The sequence below is a fragment of the Leucopleurus acutus genome (genome assembly GCF_964270905.1).
Source record: "Leucopleurus acutus genome assembly, chromosome: 9".
NCBI classification, from domain to species: Eukaryota; Metazoa; Chordata; class Mammalia; order Artiodactyla; family Delphinidae; genus Leucopleurus; species Leucopleurus acutus.
The window spans coordinates 19,502,686-19,524,455 of record NC_139144.1 but is presented as its reverse complement, the minus strand read 5'-3'; the positions used below and the strand labels follow the sequence as shown (position 1 = coordinate 19,524,455).

General features: G+C 39.5%; 1 protein-coding gene across 5 annotated transcripts in view; it reads left to right on the top strand.

Annotated features, from left to right (window-relative positions):
* The first annotated feature begins 2,243 nt into the window (after positions 1 to 2,243).
* HBP1 (HMG-box transcription factor 1) overlaps positions 2,244 to 21,770 on the top strand; it is a 30,997-nt gene continuing 11,470 nt past the window's right edge. The window contains exons 1-9 of one of the 5 annotated variants that reach the window (XM_082846090.1): positions 2,260 to 2,298; positions 8,283 to 8,406; positions 11,576 to 11,759; positions 13,878 to 14,106; positions 16,921 to 17,059; positions 17,608 to 17,719; positions 17,808 to 17,920; positions 20,359 to 20,515; positions 21,190 to 21,334. In XM_082846090.1, the coding sequence (XP_082702216.1) occupies positions 8,332 to 8,406; positions 11,576 to 11,759; positions 13,878 to 14,106; positions 16,921 to 17,059; positions 17,608 to 17,719; positions 17,808 to 17,920; positions 20,359 to 20,515; positions 21,190 to 21,334 (1,154 nt within the window). In that variant the 5' untranslated portion in view covers positions 2,260 to 2,298; positions 8,283 to 8,331. Of the gene's footprint in view, positions 2,299 to 7,049; positions 7,323 to 8,282; positions 8,421 to 9,859; positions 10,356 to 11,575; positions 11,760 to 13,877; positions 14,107 to 16,920; positions 17,060 to 17,607; positions 17,720 to 17,807; positions 17,921 to 20,358; positions 20,516 to 21,189; positions 21,335 to 21,770 lie in introns of those variants that run through there. The other 4 variants (XM_082846091.1, XM_082846089.1, XM_082846093.1 and 1 more) reach the window with 4 other exon arrangements.

The following is a 21,770-nucleotide window of genomic DNA, read 5'->3' as shown; positions in this document are numbered from 1 at the left end:
ATTAAAAGATAATCATTTCTAATAATGTACAACAGCTTGATCTGTAGGTGAAGTTATTCTTGCCATCTTCTGTAGGTGAAGTTATTCTTCATATCATCCCATTTATTCCACAAATAAAAATATCTCCACTAAGGCTTTTAGTAAACGCTTTCAATTAAAAACCTTTTAAAATAAGTTAAGGTTCAGCCAAAAGTAGATCTCATGGTTTATACAGTGAAGGGGAGAAAGGAGTGGCACCAGCTCTTGAGAGTTCATTTTTCAGGGAGGGAAAGCTTTTTAGTTTCCTGGAGGGAGTTACTCATAAATAGCTCAGATTTTAGTTTTCAGTAATCAGGTGAATTCCATGGATTTTTCTTTCTGTCAAGAAATTAAACACTGGAGTTCATATTTTCAATTTTTCAATTCTGGGGCACAATGACCCTCCACTGTTAAAAAAAAAAAAAGGAAGAAAATAAAAATATACAGAATAGCAGGGCCACATTCGAGTCCTGGGGTCAATCCATTAATCTCTGAATGATTGTAAATACAAATCTTGTCCTTTTTACTCAGGGAAAAATTTAGGCATTTTATTGGTCCTCTGAATTACAAAAAAATGTTTGATTACTATTTGTGAACACAGAAAGTGAATCTTTGATCACATGGTAGGGAGGACTATTCCATAATTTCCATTTAAGGATTCGAACAGGGAATCCCTAAGAGAATTTGGAAACTTGTTGCAATATGGGGAAGTTATTTTGGATTTCCAGATTTGTTATGTGGGTTTCAGATAGATTTAGAAATTCAGGAAATGTAGGGGGTTTAAAGGAATAACCAGCTATGATTTAAGGCTCCTTTCCAAAAGTTTGACTTTATAGATTTCTCACTAATATGTTTCCTGCCCTTAATTTTAAGCATACATATAGTGATCTAAAGATATAAAACCTAAAGCATAGCTTAAATGGTTAAACACTAAAGGTTCAAAGGAAAAAAGGTGAATAATGCCTTTGTAATGGGAATGGTAAAAACATCAATTATAGACTAGGGACTGGACAGCCTTATTTAAAGTGAAGGTAACTATAAAGCCAGAGAAGCCATCCTCCTCGGGTGAGTCAGAGCATTAGTAACTTGAGGAACTCCTAGTGAAAACGAAGTGGGAAGACATTCTTCTTTCATCAATGGGAAGACCTCTGGAGAGAAAAACTGGTTAACAAAAACTCACCAGGGAAATTCAGATAACAATTCACAAATTAAATCAGTTTAAGTCACACATTATACCCCTCTGATCACCTTAAACAACGAGCAAGCTGGTCAATATGGAAAACATCGCTGTGACTTCCCTTAATTCCAAAGTCAGTGGTAATCGCCCCTCGCCCCTCCCGTCCCGAGCTTTGTAAATTCTCCAGACCCCGAGCTTCTCTCTCACAGTTCATCCCCAAGCCTCTCGGTGCCTGGCACGTAGACGGCATTCAAAAAATCTCGGGTGAACTGAACAGAGTTGGCAGAGAAATCTCAAGCTGCTGTCCCGGGAGGGGCGAGGCCAGGCTCAGGATAAAATAATGCTAAGTCTTCCCACTGGCGCCCAGCACCACCTTTATTATCCCCACTATGCCTGGGGCCGTGATTTGTGGGTGACTGGGTCCCCCACGAGGCAGCGCTGCTTCCGCTTGTGCAGTCATCTCCTTCCCCTCGCACTAAAACAATACCCTGGCCTCCTGCCAAACTTTGAGCAGCGAGCGACTCTGGCTGTTTATGGCCCGGAATGGGTGCTGCGAGAGGTTTGGGGCGGCTCTCAAGTGCTAGCAGAGGAAGAGAAAAGGCCAAAGCTCTAAAACACTCACTTCCTCCGCCCCCTCCCTTTTGTCCCAGACACCAAAACAAACGAGCTGATACACGTGTCCCTATGACTCTTGTTTACTATCAAGCCTGTACTGTGCACGCGCTTCTGGGATATGTAGTCCAATCGTTTCCTCCGACGTGCAGTTCCTAAGAGGAACGCAGCTAGGCCGAGACTACGAACCCACAATCCATTTCGCGGGCAAAGTTTGGCTCGGGTCCCGGCAGTCTCGGCAGCAATCCAATCCGAAGCGCTCACCCTAGTGATTGACACGCCATCTTCTCCACTAAACACAACACAAAAGTCAATACAAGCCCGCCCCCCGAGACGGAACACGGTATCACCCAATGGGAAAGGGGAAGAATCGAATGGCAGTTCCACAGACCAATAAGAGGGCGAAGGAGCTGGGAGGAGGCTCAACCTCCGGGGGTTTGAGGGGAGGGGGAAGACGAAGCTTGAAAGACTTGGTAATGGCGACGGGTTTGGTAAGTAGGAAAGTTTCGGTTGAGGACTAAGAGTGGCGGCGGGAGCATTAACGTGCGCCGGGGAAGCCGGCGTCAGTCGGAGAGGGGTACACGAGTTGCTGGTGGTGTTGTCGCGGCCAGGGCGGCCCGCGCCGGGGCTGCCCGCACTCCGCGACGGGTTTGTTGTCTTTCTGTTCGGGAAGGGGTGGGGGTGGGGAAGGGAGGGGCAGGATCCCGAGGGTATCGGGCGGCCGGGCGAGCTCGGGTCGGCGCTCCTCTTCCTCACGGCGGGGGCAGTTAACCGTCCGATATCTGCCCGAGGCGAACCCACCGGACCGGCGCTTCCCGCAAGCTCACCTGGGCTTCGCGGCGGCGCGGCCCGTGGGGGTCTCGGGGCGGGGGCTGGGAGGCGTAGGCGAGGACGGTGCTCCGGGCAGGGTGGCGCGGTGGGTGGCCGAGCCGGGTGCGGAGATAGGGCGGGCCTGGGCGGGGGAAGGGGGCTGACGCGGCGCCGGGGCTGCCCCGGAAAGTTTGACTTCAACTCCTCGCGAGTGGGCGGAGGGTCGGAGGTTGGCCCGGGGTGGGCGGCCGGCCGCGGGTGGGGGACTGCCGTGAGGCGCCGCCTCTTTAGGGGCCGAGAGGGGCTCGGGTCGAGCTGGGAAGCTCGCGGAGCCGCTGGGCCCTTGGGCTCATTGTTACGCAGTTCGAATGAATGGGCTCCTTGGCGCCTGCGCGGTGGGGCTGAGCTGAGGGGAAAAACAAGCCTGGAGTCCAGGCTGCGGTCACATGATGGGGGGAGGGGAGGGGAACGCGATGAATGGCGAAAGAGGGTGGGGGATGGACTTGGCGTGAACCGGGAGGCACTGCCTCTGTGTGACCGAGAGCGAGGCTTGGCAGGCAATTCCAGTCTCCGCCTTCCAACCTATACTGCTGCCCCAGGCAGATTAAAACAAAACAAATAATCCAGGCGAAATCGAGAGTCGGGGCCCGGTTTTTGTAGCTTCTTCTAACGCTACACGCAGTCTAGGGGATTTCGCTTTCCGCGGTGCGTTCTACACCATCTAGAGTTCATTCTTTAGGAGTTTTCAGCAAGAATCTTTTGTAAAAGGAGCTGTGGCTGCAGGGAGATACTCAAAGACTCTTTAGCTCTGGGAGCCAGTGATGCTAAGAAGGGAGGAGGGTAAAAGGGAGTTGTGTATATACTGCAAAGTGTTGGCGTCCTACCAACAATTTAGACTAAGTGCTTTAGATTTATTTCCCTCTAACTAGCAATAACAGGTGATTCCCAGCAGTGGTCTTGAAATTAAAGTTACCTTTTGAGAATTAAAATAATTTTAACATTTGTAAATACTTTTCTATTGTTTAACTATTGATAATGATCTACATTTGTGATGTACTTCTAGTTCTTTCCGTCGTTGCTTTTTGTTATTGTTTTTGATATTTTCTGCCTTAGCTTGCTAACGAGAGTGTTAGGGTCAACTGTTGAGTTTCCATGATTAAACTACTTAGTTCTTGCTGAGCAGGTAATTGTTGACAAAGTTTTAAGGAAATTTGAATTATATTCAAAAGAATTAAATACACTCATTAAGTTTTTGAGCTACTTTATACTTTTGAGGAAGCCGTTTAGCCACTTTATAGCAAAGTACTTTAAAACAATAGTTTTTGTTTATTCTAACTTGACTAATATATTATTTACAGAATGAAATTTTGATTTCACTTTCTAGTTTCCATTTTATTTAATTTCATAAGCCCCATTACCTTTTTCAGCCTGGAAAACTCTTCCCCCTTGTTCACTTCTCAAACTTCTACTGCATATGTTATTTTAAAAGTTACCTTCTCCCGGGATTTCCCAAGATTTCCCATGTTTCACAGTGCTTGCTTCTCAGACTTCAAACATGGTACTGTCGCTTTAAGAGTTGTCTCCTCCGCTGTATTTTAATTTCTTTGGACGTTTTCCTCACTATCCAAATGCTCTGTGATGAAGGCTAACCGGCTTTATGAATGAATAAACTGCTAGACCTTGAAGGCCCTTGAGGGAGAATTGCTAGCTGGTCTGCTGTATTTCTGTTTGAAATGAAAATATTAGTACTTTTTTGCCGTAAATTATGATAAGTTAGTACCATGTTAATGAGACAATGCCAGGTATTTTACATATATTATCTTTTGAGTATGAAGGCGAACTTTTATCTAGAATGAGAAAATAAATCACAACAAATTTTTTTAAGCTGACAAATACGTTTGTATATCACAAAATTGAGGAAAAGTGATATTCTTTATTAACAATGATATTCTTGTAATATTCTTGTTTATGCCTGACCCATCAGTAATAGTCATATACCTTCATATTTTGATCTGCATTTACTTTGGTATTTCATATCATAGTTTACACTGTCCTTTTCTGTAGACAAAATAGAAAAAGAATTTTCTTCTATAATATAGTTGATTGAATTTTTAGAAGTTACTGGTAGTAGTTTAGAAAAGCTTCTTCCACAAGTTGTTATATGTAATGTGAAATTTTTTACGGTTACAATCAAGTTTGGGAAAATAAATTTCATGTAAGAATTCTTTCATTTATGATTTAAAGGTTTTTTCATACAGTGACTCATCTTAAGTACTATGTGAATTGACAGTACTCTTTTTAACAGGTTTGTGGATAGCTTGTAGTGGTGTGTTAGGGGTTTGCTGTTATCTTCATCAATTTCAGTATTTTGTGTCAAGTCAGCACAAAATTAATAAGAGCTTATATAGATGTATTTGGCACTGGGCAACTGATTGGTAGGAGAATGCTTTGGAACCAGGTAAGGGTGTGTGATGTAGTGTCTTATATACTTCCAATAACTGTGAAAGGTAGACAGGTGCTGGTCCCATTTAGAAAGAAGAAAACTGAGGCATAGAAGTTCAACTGTTCAGAGTCATATAGATGGTAAGTGATGCTCTACAGTAATATATTTTATGGAAAGAATACCACCCACTGTTGGGGTGTGGATTTTTTTTTTTTTTTTTTTTTACCTCAGCACTGTGGCAAACTAGAGTTGTAGAAACATTTCTCTGAAATCTTTTGTTTGAAGTTTCATTGGAAATATTCTAAAAGAACTACATTAAGGCTTCGACTGCTTTTGGTGTAGAAAGTTATGTTTAATATAGTTTGTTATGGAGGCTTATTTTAGCTTGGAATTATGTAATCCATTTTAAATTCCACTTCAATGCCTCATGTTAGAGTTATAAAGTAATTGCAAATTACTGTCTCTTCACCTTCTCCCCACAAACAGTTTGAGCTTGATATAGAAGTTCTTCAGGATTAAGGGAGGGCATGTATAAGATCCTTTCCTTGATGTCCATAATGAGGATGGAAAGATAAGGAGTCAGGGAAGAATTGGCACTTGAACGTAGTTGAAATTAGATGTCTAACTTATGTTGGTCTATCCCTTTTGTCCTTTTTCTCAGTTTCTTTTTTTTTTTTTTTTTGAAGAGAAAATGGTCCCATTCAGTCATTAGAGCCCTGTTTTTCTCATCCAGAATATTATTATTATATATATATTTTTTCTTGGCTGTGCTGCACGGCATGCGGGATCTTAGTTCCCTGACCCAGGGATCAAACCTGTGCCCCCTGCAGTGGGAGGGCAGAATCTTAACCACTGGGCCTCCAGGGAAGTGCTTCCTCATCCAGAGTAATACTTTGTTCAGAGCTGTTTTGAAGTTTATACAAAATTAAATGAAGTATATGGAAATGCTTGGCACATAGTAGGTAGACATTTAGTAAAACCTAATTTCCTTCTTTTTCATTCAGTGAGACTTGGCTATTTTTAGGCATCTCTTCCTAAGATTTTGTGGATATTTACTTCTGAAAGTTTGCAAAACAAATGCAGTAGGGCCTTCTCATCCCCACTCAATAAAATAAAAATTTGTAATATTGAACATGACATTTCAAAGTACAACTGCTGGAGAATTTTACTCTTCCTTTTTGAGAATTCACAGATCTAGTGAAGAGTTGACATGTACAGAGTTAACTAAACACAAGATGAGCTATGTCCAATCCTGTAATACCAAAGTGGTATTCAAAAGCATGAATGAACAATAGCGTTAGCTCTACCAGGAGAAATTTGAAAGAGGAGCTTGTTTATCATAATGAATATCTAAATTGGTGTATGTGGGGAGTTATTTTTGAGTACGGACTCTTCTGGTGTTCCTTTAGGGTATCAGAGGCCTTGTTTCCCCCCAATACTATAATTTGACAGAAAACTGAGAGACAAAAAGCTTACGTTTGTGTATGGGCTTGAATTTTGGTTTCATGTATTTTATTTAATTCTCACAATAGCCCTGTGAGATAAGTAGAGGCACCTTGAGATTAAGCGACCTGCCCCAGGTTACCTGGCTAGCAGGTGAACTTCAAGTCTGTTGACTTGAAGTCTAGGCTCCCGTTTACCGTACAGGAGGTTTACAGAAGGAAAACTTCCACTATCTCAAGACCAGACTTTTGATAGTCTTGAGCAATGAGATGTGAAAACACATAGAACTCAAGTTCAACAAATATTTATTTGGTCCCTTTTGGTTTTGCGGTACGCGGGCCTCTCAGCGCTATGGCCTCTCCCGTTGTGGAGCACAGGCTCCGGACGCGCAGGCTCAGCGGCCATGGCTCACGGGCCCACCCGCTCCGCGGCATGTGGGATCCTCCCAGACCAGGGCATGAACCCGCGTCCCCTGCATCGGCAGGGCGGACTCCCAACCACTGCGCCACCAGGGAAGCCCTATTTGGTCCCTTTTGTTACTTGCTTTGAAACTAAAATGTTTTTTTCCAACTTCATTTAAAGAGTATTGTGATGAGATGTTGGTAGCTTACTAAGACACAGTGCTGAAGAAATGCTAGAAGTTGCAAGGAGATATGAGTGCAGAGTGAATGGTGACCGGGCACCCGGGACCTGCTGAGGCGGAGAGCGAACCTATCTGGGAAGAATGAGAAAACCAAAGGGCTCTGCAGAGGGAGGGGGAGGACACCACAAACTAACTGCAGCTCTGCTTCCTACCCGTAAGGAGAGCTCTGAGGACAGGTATACATGAATATCGCAACTCTGAATTTCATAATAAAGGGGAAAAGTGAGAAATTTTTCAAGTTTAAGATTACAACTTGGGCTGACTTAGGCCGATCACATCTGTATATGAGGCATGTACAGGTGTTGATACGGAGTTTGAGTCACTAAGTCAGGATGATGAATTGTGTTCTCCGTACTTAAGATGTTGAAAAGTTTTCTATGGGAAGGGTTAAAATCTGCCATTTAAACTTAATATTGATTGTTCCAAGAACTTACACAGAATAACTAGTTTCTCTCATGTTTGGGGCATTACTAAACAAGGAGTCTGCACTGATACTACCAATTACCGTTTCTTTCATGAGGACTTTCTGGCCACAAGGCAGGGCATGCGGGATCTTCCCGTTGACGGGCCCCCTGCAGTGGAAGCTCAGAGTCTTAACCACTGGACCACCAGGGAAGTCCCTCATGAGAACTCTCAAAGGAGGCTGGGAGCGAGTGGCATAGACAGAAATTGGGAATGTGAATATACTCTACTCTTAATACACTCTCCCTTAAATATTTGTTATAGATGTTCCTGCAGACTCATACCGTGTTTCAGTATGGTTTTTTAAATAGACTCAAAAAAATGTTTAAAGTGTGGTTCTGATCATGTTAGACCTCTGTTCAAAAGTATGCAGTGGTTCCCATTGTCTGCTAGTTGCTAATAATAATACTGGCCAGTCTACATTGAGAATTTGCTCTGTTAGGCACTACTGTAAGCTTTTGACATTTATGAGTTCACTGAGTTTTTACAACAACCTATACAGATGCTTTTATTATTTACATTTTACAAACAAGTCATAAAGATTTTAAATAAATTGTCCAGGGCACATAGCTGGCAAGTAGCAAATATAATATGAACTCAGTAGTCTACTGTCAAAGTCCTTACTTACCCTTGTCTACAAAAAACAAACCAACTAACCAGTTTTCCTAAATTAGGATTGAAGATTCTGATCCCAGTCTGCCTTTCCAGCCTTAGTATTGATGGATGACCAGGAGACACAAAGGCCATCCTGCCTACTGGCTTCTATGTTCTGATTTCATCCAGTCCTTTGCTAACTGTGTGAGTTTGCTCGTGTGAGTTTCTCTCATTGGGAGCCTCCCATCCTTCTTTTTTACCCATTCATAGCCAAGCCCTGGCTTTGTAGAACTATGGTCATTTGCTTATATCTTTCCACTAAAGTGAAGATTCCTTGAGATTCATGATAAGCTGTTCATCGATGCACCTAGTATAGTGCCTTGTACATAATATGTATTAAATAAATGAATATATATACACACACACATATATTTACATAAAAAGGAATGTGGCAGTCATTTTTAGCCTGCTGGTTCTCACAACACACCAGGGGTTCTTTTGAAAGAAAACAAGTAAAAACCAGTGCACCAGGGTTGTACCCCAGACCAAATAAACCACTTGCTTCGGAAGGAAGGTGGGGCCTGGGCATCACTGGTTTGAAGCAGACATGGTTCTGTGTGCCACTAGGGTCGAGAATCTCAGATCAAGCTAAGTTTGCTTGGCTTTTGCAACGAGAAGGTGGAGGCTCAGAATCAGGATTTGGCTACTTATGCTTGAGAAGTCGATTTGTGTTACCATATCTCTTGTAGCCACCAATTTTGTAGGAAATTATTTGTTATACCCTAGCAGATTTGCTGTAACTATATCATAAGACTGTGATTAATCACTACATAATAGCTTGTACCTACTGGAAAAGTGTTCATTTGTTGGGAATGCTTCAAACATCTTTTAGATAAACTGTTATTTGCTTAAAGTAGTGGTATGATCTGTGACTTTTTATTGAGATGTGTTGGATAACTTGTCAGATTTCCCAGGGAGGAAATTACCGAAGCTGAATAGCTAGTTGTCTGGTCTCCTGTTGTTAACTGTTTTCAATAACTATCCTGTTTAGAACATGAAATGCCCATAGTATGCATAATATTGCCCTATGTCAGTCTAGGGATAAAAAAGTTTTTTTTAAAGTCATATTACATTTTTTTTTTTTTTACTCACTTTGTTTCATTTCATCCTCACAACTGCTCTAGGAAGAAAAGAGCAGGAGTCATTAGCCCTGTTTTCAGATGGAGATATTGAAGCTCAGTCACTTTAGTTCATAGATTTAGTAAGTGATTAAGCTGGTATCAAACCTGTTTCCTTCCACCTACCCCAGTGCCCTTTTCACTACTCCATACTACATCTCACAGTCGGTATTGTGTAAGGCTCTAAGTGCCCAAGAAATGGGTAATATTTGAGGAGTACAGGCAGAAAGCATCTGAAATAAAATATTAGAAATAAAGTAAGGCAGTGGTCAGTTTGGCTGTATGTGTCAAAAGCCTTAAGATGTTTAATTGCCATCCGACTACTAATCTGTCTCTGGGAATCTAAAGAAATAACCAGATATAAGCAAATACTTAAAAAAAAAGAATGTAAATTCACTGTTATTTAGAAGATTGGAAAAACTGGGAATATGTTTAGCAGTAGGAGGGATAAATAAATTTTGGTACATCCTGATGATGTATATTATTTAACTATTTAAAATAGATCTTTGAAAAAATTAATGACATAGGAAAGTGCTTATGAACTTATGTTAAGGAAAAGGTCTCAACTATTAATATATATAATATGAAGTATGAAGGAAAAAAATGATTTTATTTAGGTAAAACGTAGGTCTGTGCATGAAAAAGAGATTGGATTGTAAGATAGTACATCAGAATGTCACAGTATCTAACTCGGGTTGGTGGGCTTAGAAATAATTATTATAGGGGCTCCCCCGGTGGCACAGTGGTTAAGAATCTACCTGCCAATGCAGGGGACACGGGTTCGAGCCCTGGTCCGGGAAGATCCCACATACCACAGAGCAGCTAAGTCCGTGAGCCACAACTACGGAAGCCTGCGTGCCTAGAGCCCATGCTCTGCAGCAAGAGAAGCCACCGCAATGAGAAGCCCGCTCGCCGCAACTAGAGAAAGCCCACGCTCAGCAACGAAGACCCAACGCGGCCATAAATAAATAAAAAGTAAATTTTTTAAAAGAGAGATAATTATTATATTCCTTTTATTTTTTAAGAAAAGCTTTTTTCATTTTTGTCCACAGTGGTCATATATTTTATAGTCAGGATAACATTTCATGATTTAAAAGTTCATTGGAAAAGCCTTTGTAGAAAAAAATCTGTCAGTGTTTGTTGGTGATTATGACATGGCTTAGAAAGCTCTGGTATAAATGTCCTTTCACTGCATTTTTTGATCAGCCTGGGCTAGGGTACCTGACTTTTATGGTACTTTTTTTTTTTGGTCACACCACGGGATCTTAGTTTCCTAACCAGGGATCGAACTCAGGCCTCGGCTAACCCCGGTAGTAGTTAGCGCCATATCCAAACCACTTGACTGCCAGGGAGTTCCTGACTTTTGTTGACTTTTAAGAGCAGTATATTTTGTTTTATTTTGAGGAAAAAAAACTATATGTTAGAATTTTTTGTGTATTTCATATTAACTCATTAGAACTTCTAAAAAATGAGATTTGGAGTAGTGAGAAATCAGGAAATCTTGCTGCTTCTGTCACCCATGTTAAATAACAGATTTGATCATCGTCCAAAGGCAAGAGTGTAAAAGGTATAACCACATTTTATATTATTAATCTTTGTAAAAATTGTAGCCTATTCAGAAGGTCAGGTATCTTTTTAGTATGGTTAGGTCCCAAATTCTCATTAAGAAAACATTTTTATTTTTATAAGAAGTATAGTATATGGCCATTTTAAGAAACTCTTTTCTATTTTTTTTTTGGTCTGTTTTGTGTTTTGTTTTGTTTTGGCCCTGCCACGCGGCTTGAGGGATTTTAGTTCCCTGGCCAGGGATCGAACCCGCGACCGCTGCAGTGGAAGTCCGGAGTCTTAACCACTGGACTGCTGGGGAAGTCCCAAGAAACTTTTAAAAATATTCGTTAGAGACTGTAATTTTAAGTTCGTTAAACTTGTTCACTTTCAGAAGATGAGAAAACAAAATAATGAACACAGTTGATAAATACTAGAGAAATTAAAATAGAATCTTCCAAAAAATGTGCAAAATAGAATAGACCTTCAGTCATCCATGTCTAAAGGTTTTGAGGGGGATACAGATAGCAATGTGTGATTAAAGATACAACATTGTGATGTCTCTGATTGACTTTATACTTACATTATTTTATACTTACATTATTTCCAAATCACATGACTTGACATTTTTTTCTTATATTATTTTTAAGTCGGAGCACCATAACATGGTGTGGGAAGTGAAGACAAATCAGGTGCCTAATGCAGTACAGAAACTCCTGCTAGTAATGGACAAGAGAGCTTCAGGAATGAATGACTCATTGGAGTTGCTGCAGTGTAATGAAAATTTGCCATCCTCACCCGGATACAACTCTTGTGATGAGCACATGGAGCTTGGTAAACAAAATGAAGTTCTTAGGAATCTCACTGAGATTCAGATTAATTTTCATGTTTAGCTAGCTTTTCCACCTACCTTGAACTGATAAAAAGTATGTCAAGTTTTTGTACATCAGAAGTTTTCAGTGTTCTCTTATTATTGCTTGTGAAGTATTACTTAAAACCAACCTAACTTGGGGCTATTTATGGTTATCATAGAGACTCATTTACAAATTTTCAAACTAAACTGCCTTTGTGGATAAAGATGAGCCTTTGAACACCTTATGAAAACCTTGCTGTGTGGCTTTTCAAAAAATGTTACTTTTGAAATATCCATGTGAGCTCAGCAAATTATGCTGGCCACTATTCACGCCTGGTTTGTTGGTATGATGGGGAAATTACAGTGGACCCTTGAAATTTGAGGATCTGACATTTGTGATTATCACTACTGCTGAGCTACTCCAAAGATACGTGACCTGTAGAAGTGTGTAGGTTTGTTGAGGTATGACTCTGAATCGTATTGCCTTGAGCTCGCTGTTGGAGACAGTGAACAGGTGAAGAGTGATCTTGGCTTGCTGCCAACTTTTCATCTTGGCTTTGTTCCCATTTAATATGCATTTCTCTCTGATGTTACCAAAAACCTGAGATGTGAGTGTCCTCATTTTATAAATGTTGAAGTAAAGGAGGTTATATGCTGGAGTCTTCTTTGGAAATTTGGAGATCTTAAAGGTCTTGGGACATAACCTGTTTGAATGCTGAGAGATTGCTGGGCCCGAATATTCATTGAGGAGTGGTTACTATTGAGCAAGAAGCCCCAGTTCAATCAGGTAGTTGATTCCTCCATTGTCACATTTTAGGTTCAGGAGGAAATCAGGAACCTAGGGCTCAGGGGGTCAAAAACTTGTACCACCCCTCATGACTTCAGTTTAAAAGTAGTTTCCGTAACTTGAAAGACAGAAATGAACCCTTTACAGTAAATAAAGATAGTCAAAGAACAGTGTTGGCAGTGAAGGAAGGGAAACGGCTCCACCACCATGAGAATTACAGAGTGGAATTGTCTTAAGTTGGTGTGATATTTTAGCTGCTCTGTGAAGGGGGGGATACCTTCTAGTCACTTTTATGAATAGGTGTCTTGAATCAGTACTTGTAAGACATTTCTGTTTTAGTGAGCTATTCTGGGATATTCCCCTGAATAGGAATTAGGAGTATGTACTTTTATAGTGACAGTTTAGGAGAACTCTCAAGACTGGAAGAGTTTTTTGACATATATTGAAGAGACCCAGTGGATCTGTAGAGTTTGTAGGTATGTGTTTCAAAGAGGGTTGTTTTGGTGGTGGTTTTTCTTTTTTAAGGCCTGCAAGATGCTTTTTCTCCCCTCCTTTCTTTTTCTTTAATTTTTAATTCAATTTTTTAGAATTCAGTCTATCTTACAGTGTTCATAGCCTTGGCATGTACATGAGTGGTCCTTGGGTACTATTTCTGGTTTTCTTTCTTGGGTAGCTGAGAGTCTGGCATGAACTACCTTTCGGGAACACACTTTCTGGAAAAAAATAAGTAATAAATATTACTGAGTTCAGACTTTCTCATTAAAAAGAAATAATTTAGCATAGATAAAGTCTAACAAGTAGTACCTGAAAATATATAATATGATCTAGGTTTCATCTTTGAAAATTGTTGTTTTCATATATTGCAGTAATCTTGTTGAACAGGTTCAAGTGTGTGAACAATAAGTACATCTGTGTACCCATAAAACGCCTTTTTCCTCTAACATGTTAACATAAAAATGTCTCAGTGGTATATGGATTATTCCCAGGTGAGCTATAAAAAACTGGGGGAAAAAGTCAGAAAACACAAACAGAACAGTTGGTGAACAGTTGTGGTAGTTACATGGTTTGAGTAGTGAAGTCATTAATCCATTTACATTTGCTAGGTTTACTTTTCTGTCAGACTCCGTTGGCCCTTAAATGTATAAGATGTCATTTTTTTTTTCAGTTGAAACTTGTTTTCGTTCAAGAAAACATTTAGAATTTACACGTTTCCTCTCACAAAATTTGAGGACCTGTCTTCCAGGTGTGATTGCAGAATTGTTCCCTGTATTAGTAATTTCCTTCTTATAATTTCGAGTGTGCTTATTTGCAGATGATCTTCCTGAACTTCAGGCTGTTCAGAGTGATCCTACTCAATCTGCCATATACCAGCTAAGTTCAGATGTGTCACATCAAGAATATCCAAGACCATCTTGGAACCAAAATACCTCAGAAATATCAGAAAACACTTACCGTGAAAATGAGGTGGATTGGCTAACAGAATTAGCAAATATCGCCACCAGTCCACAAAGTCCACTTATGCAGTGCTCATTTTACAACAGGTGGGAACATTGGCTGTATTTTAATTGAAAACTTTTATCATGACAAAATGCTTTTTTTTTCTAGAGTTAAAAGTAATCTTGACCATCTCATGAGTGGTTTATCAAAGTCATTAGAATTAAGCTCTTTGTCTTAAAATAATCAAAGAGCTGTTTCACCCAATGTCATGATTTCATATTTTGAGAATTAGATAAAAGTGATAAGAGAACAGCAGAGTCAAAAATATTTGTAAATGGTTTAAAGTCATCAAAAAAATACATCAGACCAAGAATACTTTTATTATATATTTCTACTTAGAGAGATGAAAATTATATATGTCTAAGGAATCATAATTAAAATAGACATATTTTAAACTTTTATCAACCTTGAGTTTGGTTCCTTTTGGTCTAGGTTTATTTTTTTCCACAGTGTATGTGGCCTTATGTTATTTATGTTTGCTAATATTAAAATGTTGAACTTATAAAAGTAGACTCCCATTGGTAGAAACCACTGTTTCATATAACCAGACCAGAGTTTAAGAAAATGAATTAATGGTGCTATGAAATTATGGAAGCTTCCAACTAATATTCCTAGAGATACCTAAATGGATAATATTTTATTAATTATACCCCAAATTATAAAATTGGCTATGTAAAAAGACATAGATAAATATGATTGTTTGTAGGGAAGAGAAAAAAATACCCAGGTTTGCACTCATGTGAGTGGGTAGACCAGAGTCCATAATAGGTGATGTAGGAATAACTGAATTTTGGTAGTGTTCCTAAGTTAGTATAGTTCTTTGCTAAAGAATAAACTTGTTAGGTGTGAAGCCCAGCAAGTTACGCTGTTTTTCTTCTATTCAGCAAGGTCATTGGTTTTGATTAGAGCAAATTCAATTTAATTAACTTCAGTTTAATCCATGAAGAGTTCCACAAGAATGAAAAGTTGCCTTTCAAAGTATTACTTCCTTTATTGTCCCAGTTTTCATTGTAATCTTAATAGTCAAAAAGTGAAAAATTGCTTTACAATTAAAAAAAAAAACTCTGATTTTACTATTGGACTTTCTTTTTTCCCCGATTTTAGTTTAGAGAGAGTACTTTTCATTTTTCACAGTAAGCTCATGAGGATTAATAATTTAGTTCATGGAAAGTTGAGTAAAACCCTCAGAAGAAAATTAATGTTAAAAAAAAAAAGTAAAGGAGTAGCTCCCTAAAGATGTAGATTACTCTCTGCGGCATTTTCTGTGCGTCCCTTCTCCCTAGGGAACAAGAGCAAGAGTCGCGCTCTGCTGTCTTGCCTGCCTTCTGACAGTCAGTGCTGTTCTCGTGACTTCTTGTAGAGTGTTAAACTGTGTTAGTTACTGAACTTGGGATGTCTGAAGTTGTAACTGTACAGTACCAAGGGCTTGAGGACAGGTAAAATTTGTATTATCCCTGGCATAGATAGAGGGATGAAGAGACCATGGTGTTAGTGATTCAGGCACATGCAGCATATTAATTTTTACGGAACATTTAGGCCATATACATTTTAGAACATTACATTGTTATTTGTCTTTTAAATGGTTAAACAGAAGAACTGATAAACCCATTTTCTTTTACTAGTCACGAAGGCAGGAATGAGTTTAAGGAATTTTTAGCAGTTTGGCCATCCTCTTATACTTCATAAAGATGTAAATGTGTAATAAAAGGAAGAAAGTGGGCAAAGATGAAATATTTGTATTTTGAAATCCAAAGTTGATTGGAGAGTAAGCTAAAATGCATGGAAATTTGAGGGCTTTTTACTTAAGAAGTGTTACGAACGTGAAAGCAATGTACAGTTTTATATATGGATCCTCGTTTAAAAATTGATTTCTGCGAAGGTATAATAAAAAATGTTAAGTTTAAAAAAATGAGGGCTAATCAGATTTCTCAGAGAATAAGGGAAGAATTGGAAAGTAAGATGTCCCTCCTCTTTTTAGAAAGAGGATTAGTACAGATACGTGTAAACATCTTTCTGTTAAGGACCAAATCCTTAGTTGGCATCTCAGAATTGTCCTGATTTGGGACAATTCAGATTTACTTCTTAGACCCTGAAATTTTCCTTTCTGCTGCTTTCCAGACTCCCGAGTCAGTATACCTTACTGGTCGTCCTTTATGGGCTTGCTGCTGTTACCCCTCTTATATGTTTGTGGGGGAAGGATCTTAGTGTGTTCTGGGGAACCCCGTGTACTCTGAAGGGAGCACTGCCTGGTAAAGAGACTTTTGACAGGAAAGCGGGGCAAGAGGTAACTTACTTTTTTAAGGTGATCCTGGTGCAGAAGTAGCTGGCTTTATGTGTAGATGCTTTGCAAATAGGCTGTTTTCTACTATAATAAGTTTAAACATTTTAGCTTCAGGTAGTTCACTGTATCTGCCCAGTGATACAGGTGGTTGGTAGATAAAGAGTTCCGTGTTGGTCACGTTGAGCTTGGAGGGCCGAGATTTGGTGACCACATCACAGTAGGAGAGAGAAAGGGATCGGGAGCCCTGCATAAGGGGGTATCATCCTTCATGAATGAAACTGCACACTTGTATGTGCTTAGTGATATAAAAATGAGTGAATGAGTAAATGAAACAGTAGTTTGGAATTTAAAGTACATTATCTAATCTGAAAAAAACAGTGTTTAAAATGTGTGAAGGGGGTTTGGGTAAGATGTTAAGGAACAACATACTATAGACGAAACCCTGATGTCTTTATTAGTGTTTCCCAGAGGTGTCTTATATGTAATAACATTGGTGTTATGAATATGAAGTTCACCAAAAGGAAAGCTTTACTTTAAGGACCTTTGCTTTGTGGTTAAAACAGTTTCTTTATTTTAGATCATCTCCTGTACACATCATAGCTACTAGCAAAAGTTTACATTCCTATGCGCGCCCTCCACCGGTGTCCTCTTCTAAGGGTGGGCCAGCCTTCGCTCATCACCACTGGAAGGAGCAAACACCAGTCAGACATGAAAGGGTAAGTTTATTCATGAGGTTAAACTTTATGAAATCTGTACAGCAGCTGAAAAACATGAACTTTCCCTCTCTAAGCAGTTCTTCTGAAGCACATGCAGATGGGAAACAGTCTCTCTCGCTGTTCTCCTGCTGATCTGGATTCAGTTATATGTACAGCTCTATTAACTGTTAGGAAAGTTTGTTACCAGTGGGAACATGCATTTAACTAAAACTTCCCAGAACTTCAGTTTTTGAAGGTGATTTTTCCCCCTAAGTTTAGAATGATTAAGTTATCCACTAATAAGAAAGTCTCGGGACTTCCCTGGCCATCCAGTGGTTAAGACTGTGCTCCCAATGCAGGAAGCCTGGGTTCGATCTCTGGTCGGGGAGCTAGATCCGGCATGCCACAGCTAAGACCTGGCATAGCTAGCCAGCTAGCTAGGTAGGTAGGTAGCTAGGTAGGTAGGTAGATAGGTAGGTAGGTAGATAGATAGATAGTCTGAAGACACAGATTAACAAAATACATCTTACAAAAGAAAACCTAGAAAGTTTGTAATATTTTTTCCACAGGCAAGCAGTGAGTCAGAATCTGGTATTTTCTGCATGTCCTCCCTCTCGGATGATGACGACTTGGGGTGGTGCAATTCCTGGCCTTCGACTGCTTGGCACTGTTTTTTGAAAGGTAAAAAATGCTTGAATTCTTTACAGTTTATTTGTGTAGCAAGCACAGTAGTCACATATCTAATACTTGTTTTTTACTTAAACTGTAGGCACACGACTGTGTTTTCATAAGGGAAGCAATAAGGAATGGCAGGATGTGGAAGATTTTGCTAGAACTGAAGGCTGCGATAATGAGGAAGATCTCCAGATGGGCACTCACAAGGTTGATTTAAAATCCTTAAAACTTTTACAAGTCTTTCAAAAGGGAACATAGGTTTGTTATTAATCTGCAGGTGTATCCTCCCATTTGCTTCCATGTTTAAATGACATTTGACATTTTGGGAGGAGCTCCTGTGACTCTGTTGCTTAGCCCGATGGAGAGGAGAAGCGACTTTAGGTTTTACCTTTATAATGAAGCTTTCTTAGATGGAAACAAGAGTGTATTTCTTAGCACTTTTTACACATTTTATTTTGGGGAAAATTAAACTGGCATTAAACACAAAATGAATAAATAAACAAACCAAAGCCTTACCTTAGGTAATCTACAAAGTGGTTAATTCTCCTATGGATAAGTGAGAATTGACCGAGTTACATTTAAAATGACCCATTAAAATGCTGGTGTTTTCTAAGTCGATAAGCAAAGGCAGTAGTGGGCAGCAAGCAGTAGGATAAATGTTGGATGAAACCTTTATCTTTGAAATCTTCAATTTCTCCACCTCCATTGTGGGCAGAGAAATTGGGCATGTGAAGTGTGCTTGTGTAAAATTCCTGTTCTGCGCCTGCTGTCCCCTACTAGTGAGTCTCTTGAGAACAGCAGTCCTGACTTGGCGGCCTTCAGTCTCCCCTTCTTGCTGTAAGCATTACATAGTGAAGTTCACCGTAGTCCGACTTCAGCCTCTGCTGCTCTACTAAAATCGTCTCAAAGGTTACTAGTTTTATTTTGATTGCTAAAGAGACTTCTGCTTGTTCTTTTTTGACATTTCTGCAGTGTTTGACATAGTGTCTGCCCTTGATTTGCGTAGCATGGCAGTGCCCTGCTTCTCCTTCTGATGTCTTGTCTGTCTGGACTGGTGGCTTGTCTGCCCATGATGTTGAATGTTAATAAGGGTCTACCCTTCCTCACTCTCTTCACCACTTTTTCTCTGATGATAATGTCGACAGCAGCTCCTTGGTGGTCTGTGGAAACTGCTTTGGTCTTTCTTGCAGTCAGGAAAGCTGGGCTGTTTCTGGCTCTGCCAGCAGCTATTTGTATGACTGCCCTTGGGCAGTCTATCAGCCCCACTGGGTATTGCCTTCCTGATCTGTAAGACGGAACTGGGATTAGCTTTAAATTCTTATAGCTCTAAGAATTAGAAGATTCTGTAATCTAGTTACTAGTATAGCCAACACTGGATTCACCTTTTTCTTCCCCATCCAGGTCCATTTTTCCCCTTTTAAGAGTATTACTACCCTTTCTTGATTGCCAGATTCAAGACCTTTCTTTCTTTCTTTTTTTTTTTTTTTTTAATATTTATGTATTTATTTGGCTGTGTTGCAGCACGTGCTCTTCGTTTCATCGCGCGGGCTTCTCTCTAGTTGTGGCGTGTGGGCTCCAGAGCGCGCGGGCTTAGTTGCCCCGCAGCATGTGGGATCTTAGTTCCCTGACCAGGGATCGAACTGTGTCCCCTGCATTGGAAGGCAGATTCATAACCACTGGACCACCAGGGAAGTCCTCAAAACCTTTTCTTGACTGCTTCATTCAAAACATGAATGAAGTTGACTGTTTCCTCTCTTTGTAATCAGTTGATCCATTCTGTTTCCTTAAAGATTTTTTACATTTATCCTTTTCTTTCATTAGTTACTTTGACTGGACACTGTAGCTAGCTGTTGGCATGTCTGTCTCCTTTGTTTTTCTGTGAATTTAAGGGTAGGGATCATGTGTTTTCAGAGGCTAGCACCTGGCATGTACTAAGTGCTCAATAAATATTGATTGAATTTAAATTCAGCCCGGTTCTACCACCACTGCACTTGTCAGTTCAAGACTGTAATGGGGTTCTCTCGTTATATCTTCAAATAAATTGAATACTAGAGGTACCTTTTATCTGTAGTCTTTGTCATCATCTTAAAATCAACAATTATATTAATAAAAATATTTTCATTGACTTCCCAGTGCCTTCTCAAAGGAAAGTTTAAGCATTTTGCCTGTCTTTAAGATCCCTTTACTTACTTACTAACTGGGCCCTCCTTTGCAGTCTTATTTGCCCCAACTCTGAACTAATCTTGTATTTTTAGCAGATACTCAGCACTCTCCAAAGAAGTTATTAGTCACAACTATTCCTGGTGTAAGGCAGGTTCTTGTACCTTTCTAAATTGCATTCTCCTTTTAGATTCCAGTTCAAATGGGAATTGAAAGCCCCCCCAATCTTTTTCTCTTGGAGTTAATATCTCCCTTTATTAAACTCCATTAGCATTATTTGTACTTGGATTGAAGCACTTATTCCAGTCAGCTTTATATTGTAGTAATATCTGCCTTTCTTCGCTACTGGGTCAAAAGCTCCTTAATGGGAAGGATCCTGTCTTGTTTATTTTTACCTTTTCCACAAAGTCTTACACATAATAGGAACTTCACTCCATGTTGAGTTGAACATTGCCAATTTATTTACTCTATGCATGTATTTCCAGGGCTATGGTTCTGATGGTCTAAAGTTGTTATCACATGAAGAAAGTATATCATTTGGCGAGTCTGTACTGAAGTTGACTTTTGATCCTGGTACAGTCGAAGATGGTTTACTTACTGTAGAGTGTAAACTGGACCACCCTTTCTATGTTAAAAATAAAGGTAGGGCTTCAATTTTCAATTTGTAGTAACTTTTTAAAGAAAGCTTCTTAAATCTATACTTATATCTTGTGGCATAATTATTTGATGATTAAGAAAAAACGTTTTGAAGGGAAAACTTCTTTCAAACTAAATAAAACTACCATAGGAAGTGTCTTATAATAATACCTAATGATGTTTAAATGTCTTAGCAGTAGTCGGGTGGAGCTCTACTTCCTGTGGGTATGAACTTGTAGATTCATGTAGCATACTATAATAAGCTCTGTTGTTTTGATATAGTTTGGGGAATGGAGTATTCTGGTAATTGAATTTTGGTTGAGGCCAAATATGCTTTACACCTGAATCACATTAACACTGTCAAACGTAATGATTCAGAGACTATTTCATGGTCTCCATCATCATTTATCATTTACTGTCTTGTAGGTCAGTGGAAGTGCTGATTGATAGAATTTGATATATTAGTAAAATGCTGAGTTAAACTAGTTTTGGAGCGCTTTTGCATTGTTTAAATAAAACACTTGGATTTGCTTTGTGGCAAAGATATATGACTTGTGTTATAAATCTATGACATACTTTTTTTAAGACTCAGAAGTGACATAGCTATCATATAATAAATAATTTGGATGCTTTCTGTCAATCTCCATCCTTTATGTAACAATAGTTTGCTTTAACTTTAGGTTGGTCATCATTTTATCCAAGCTTGACTGTGGTACAGCATGGCATTCCATGTTGTGAAATTCATGTTGGTGATGTATGTCTACCTCCTGGACACCCCGATGCCATTAATTTTGATGATTCAGGTGTTTTTGATACATTTAAAAGGTAATATTGAATTCCTTTTTTTCTCTCTCTGAAAAAAAAATTAAAGTTTACTCTTAATCTCCCTAATGATTGCTGTTTAGGAGGTTAAACCTTTAAAGATCTGAGAATTATAAAAGGACTACTTAGAAGAGGGATGTACAGTTGACCCTTGAACAACACAGGGGTTAGGGGCACTGACCCTCTACACAGTCGAAAATCCACATATAACTTACAGCCAGCCCTTTGTGTAGGCAGATTCAACCAACCGTGGACTGAGTAGTATTTACTATTGAAAAAAATCCATGTGTAAGTGGACCCATGCAGTTCAAACCCACAGTGTTCAAGGGTCAATTGTATATGAATAAATACTTGGTAATTAAAGTAAAATAATATAGTTCGAGTTTTTAAATTATTATTAATTTATTTTTGGCTGAGTTGGGTCTTCGTTGCTGCATGC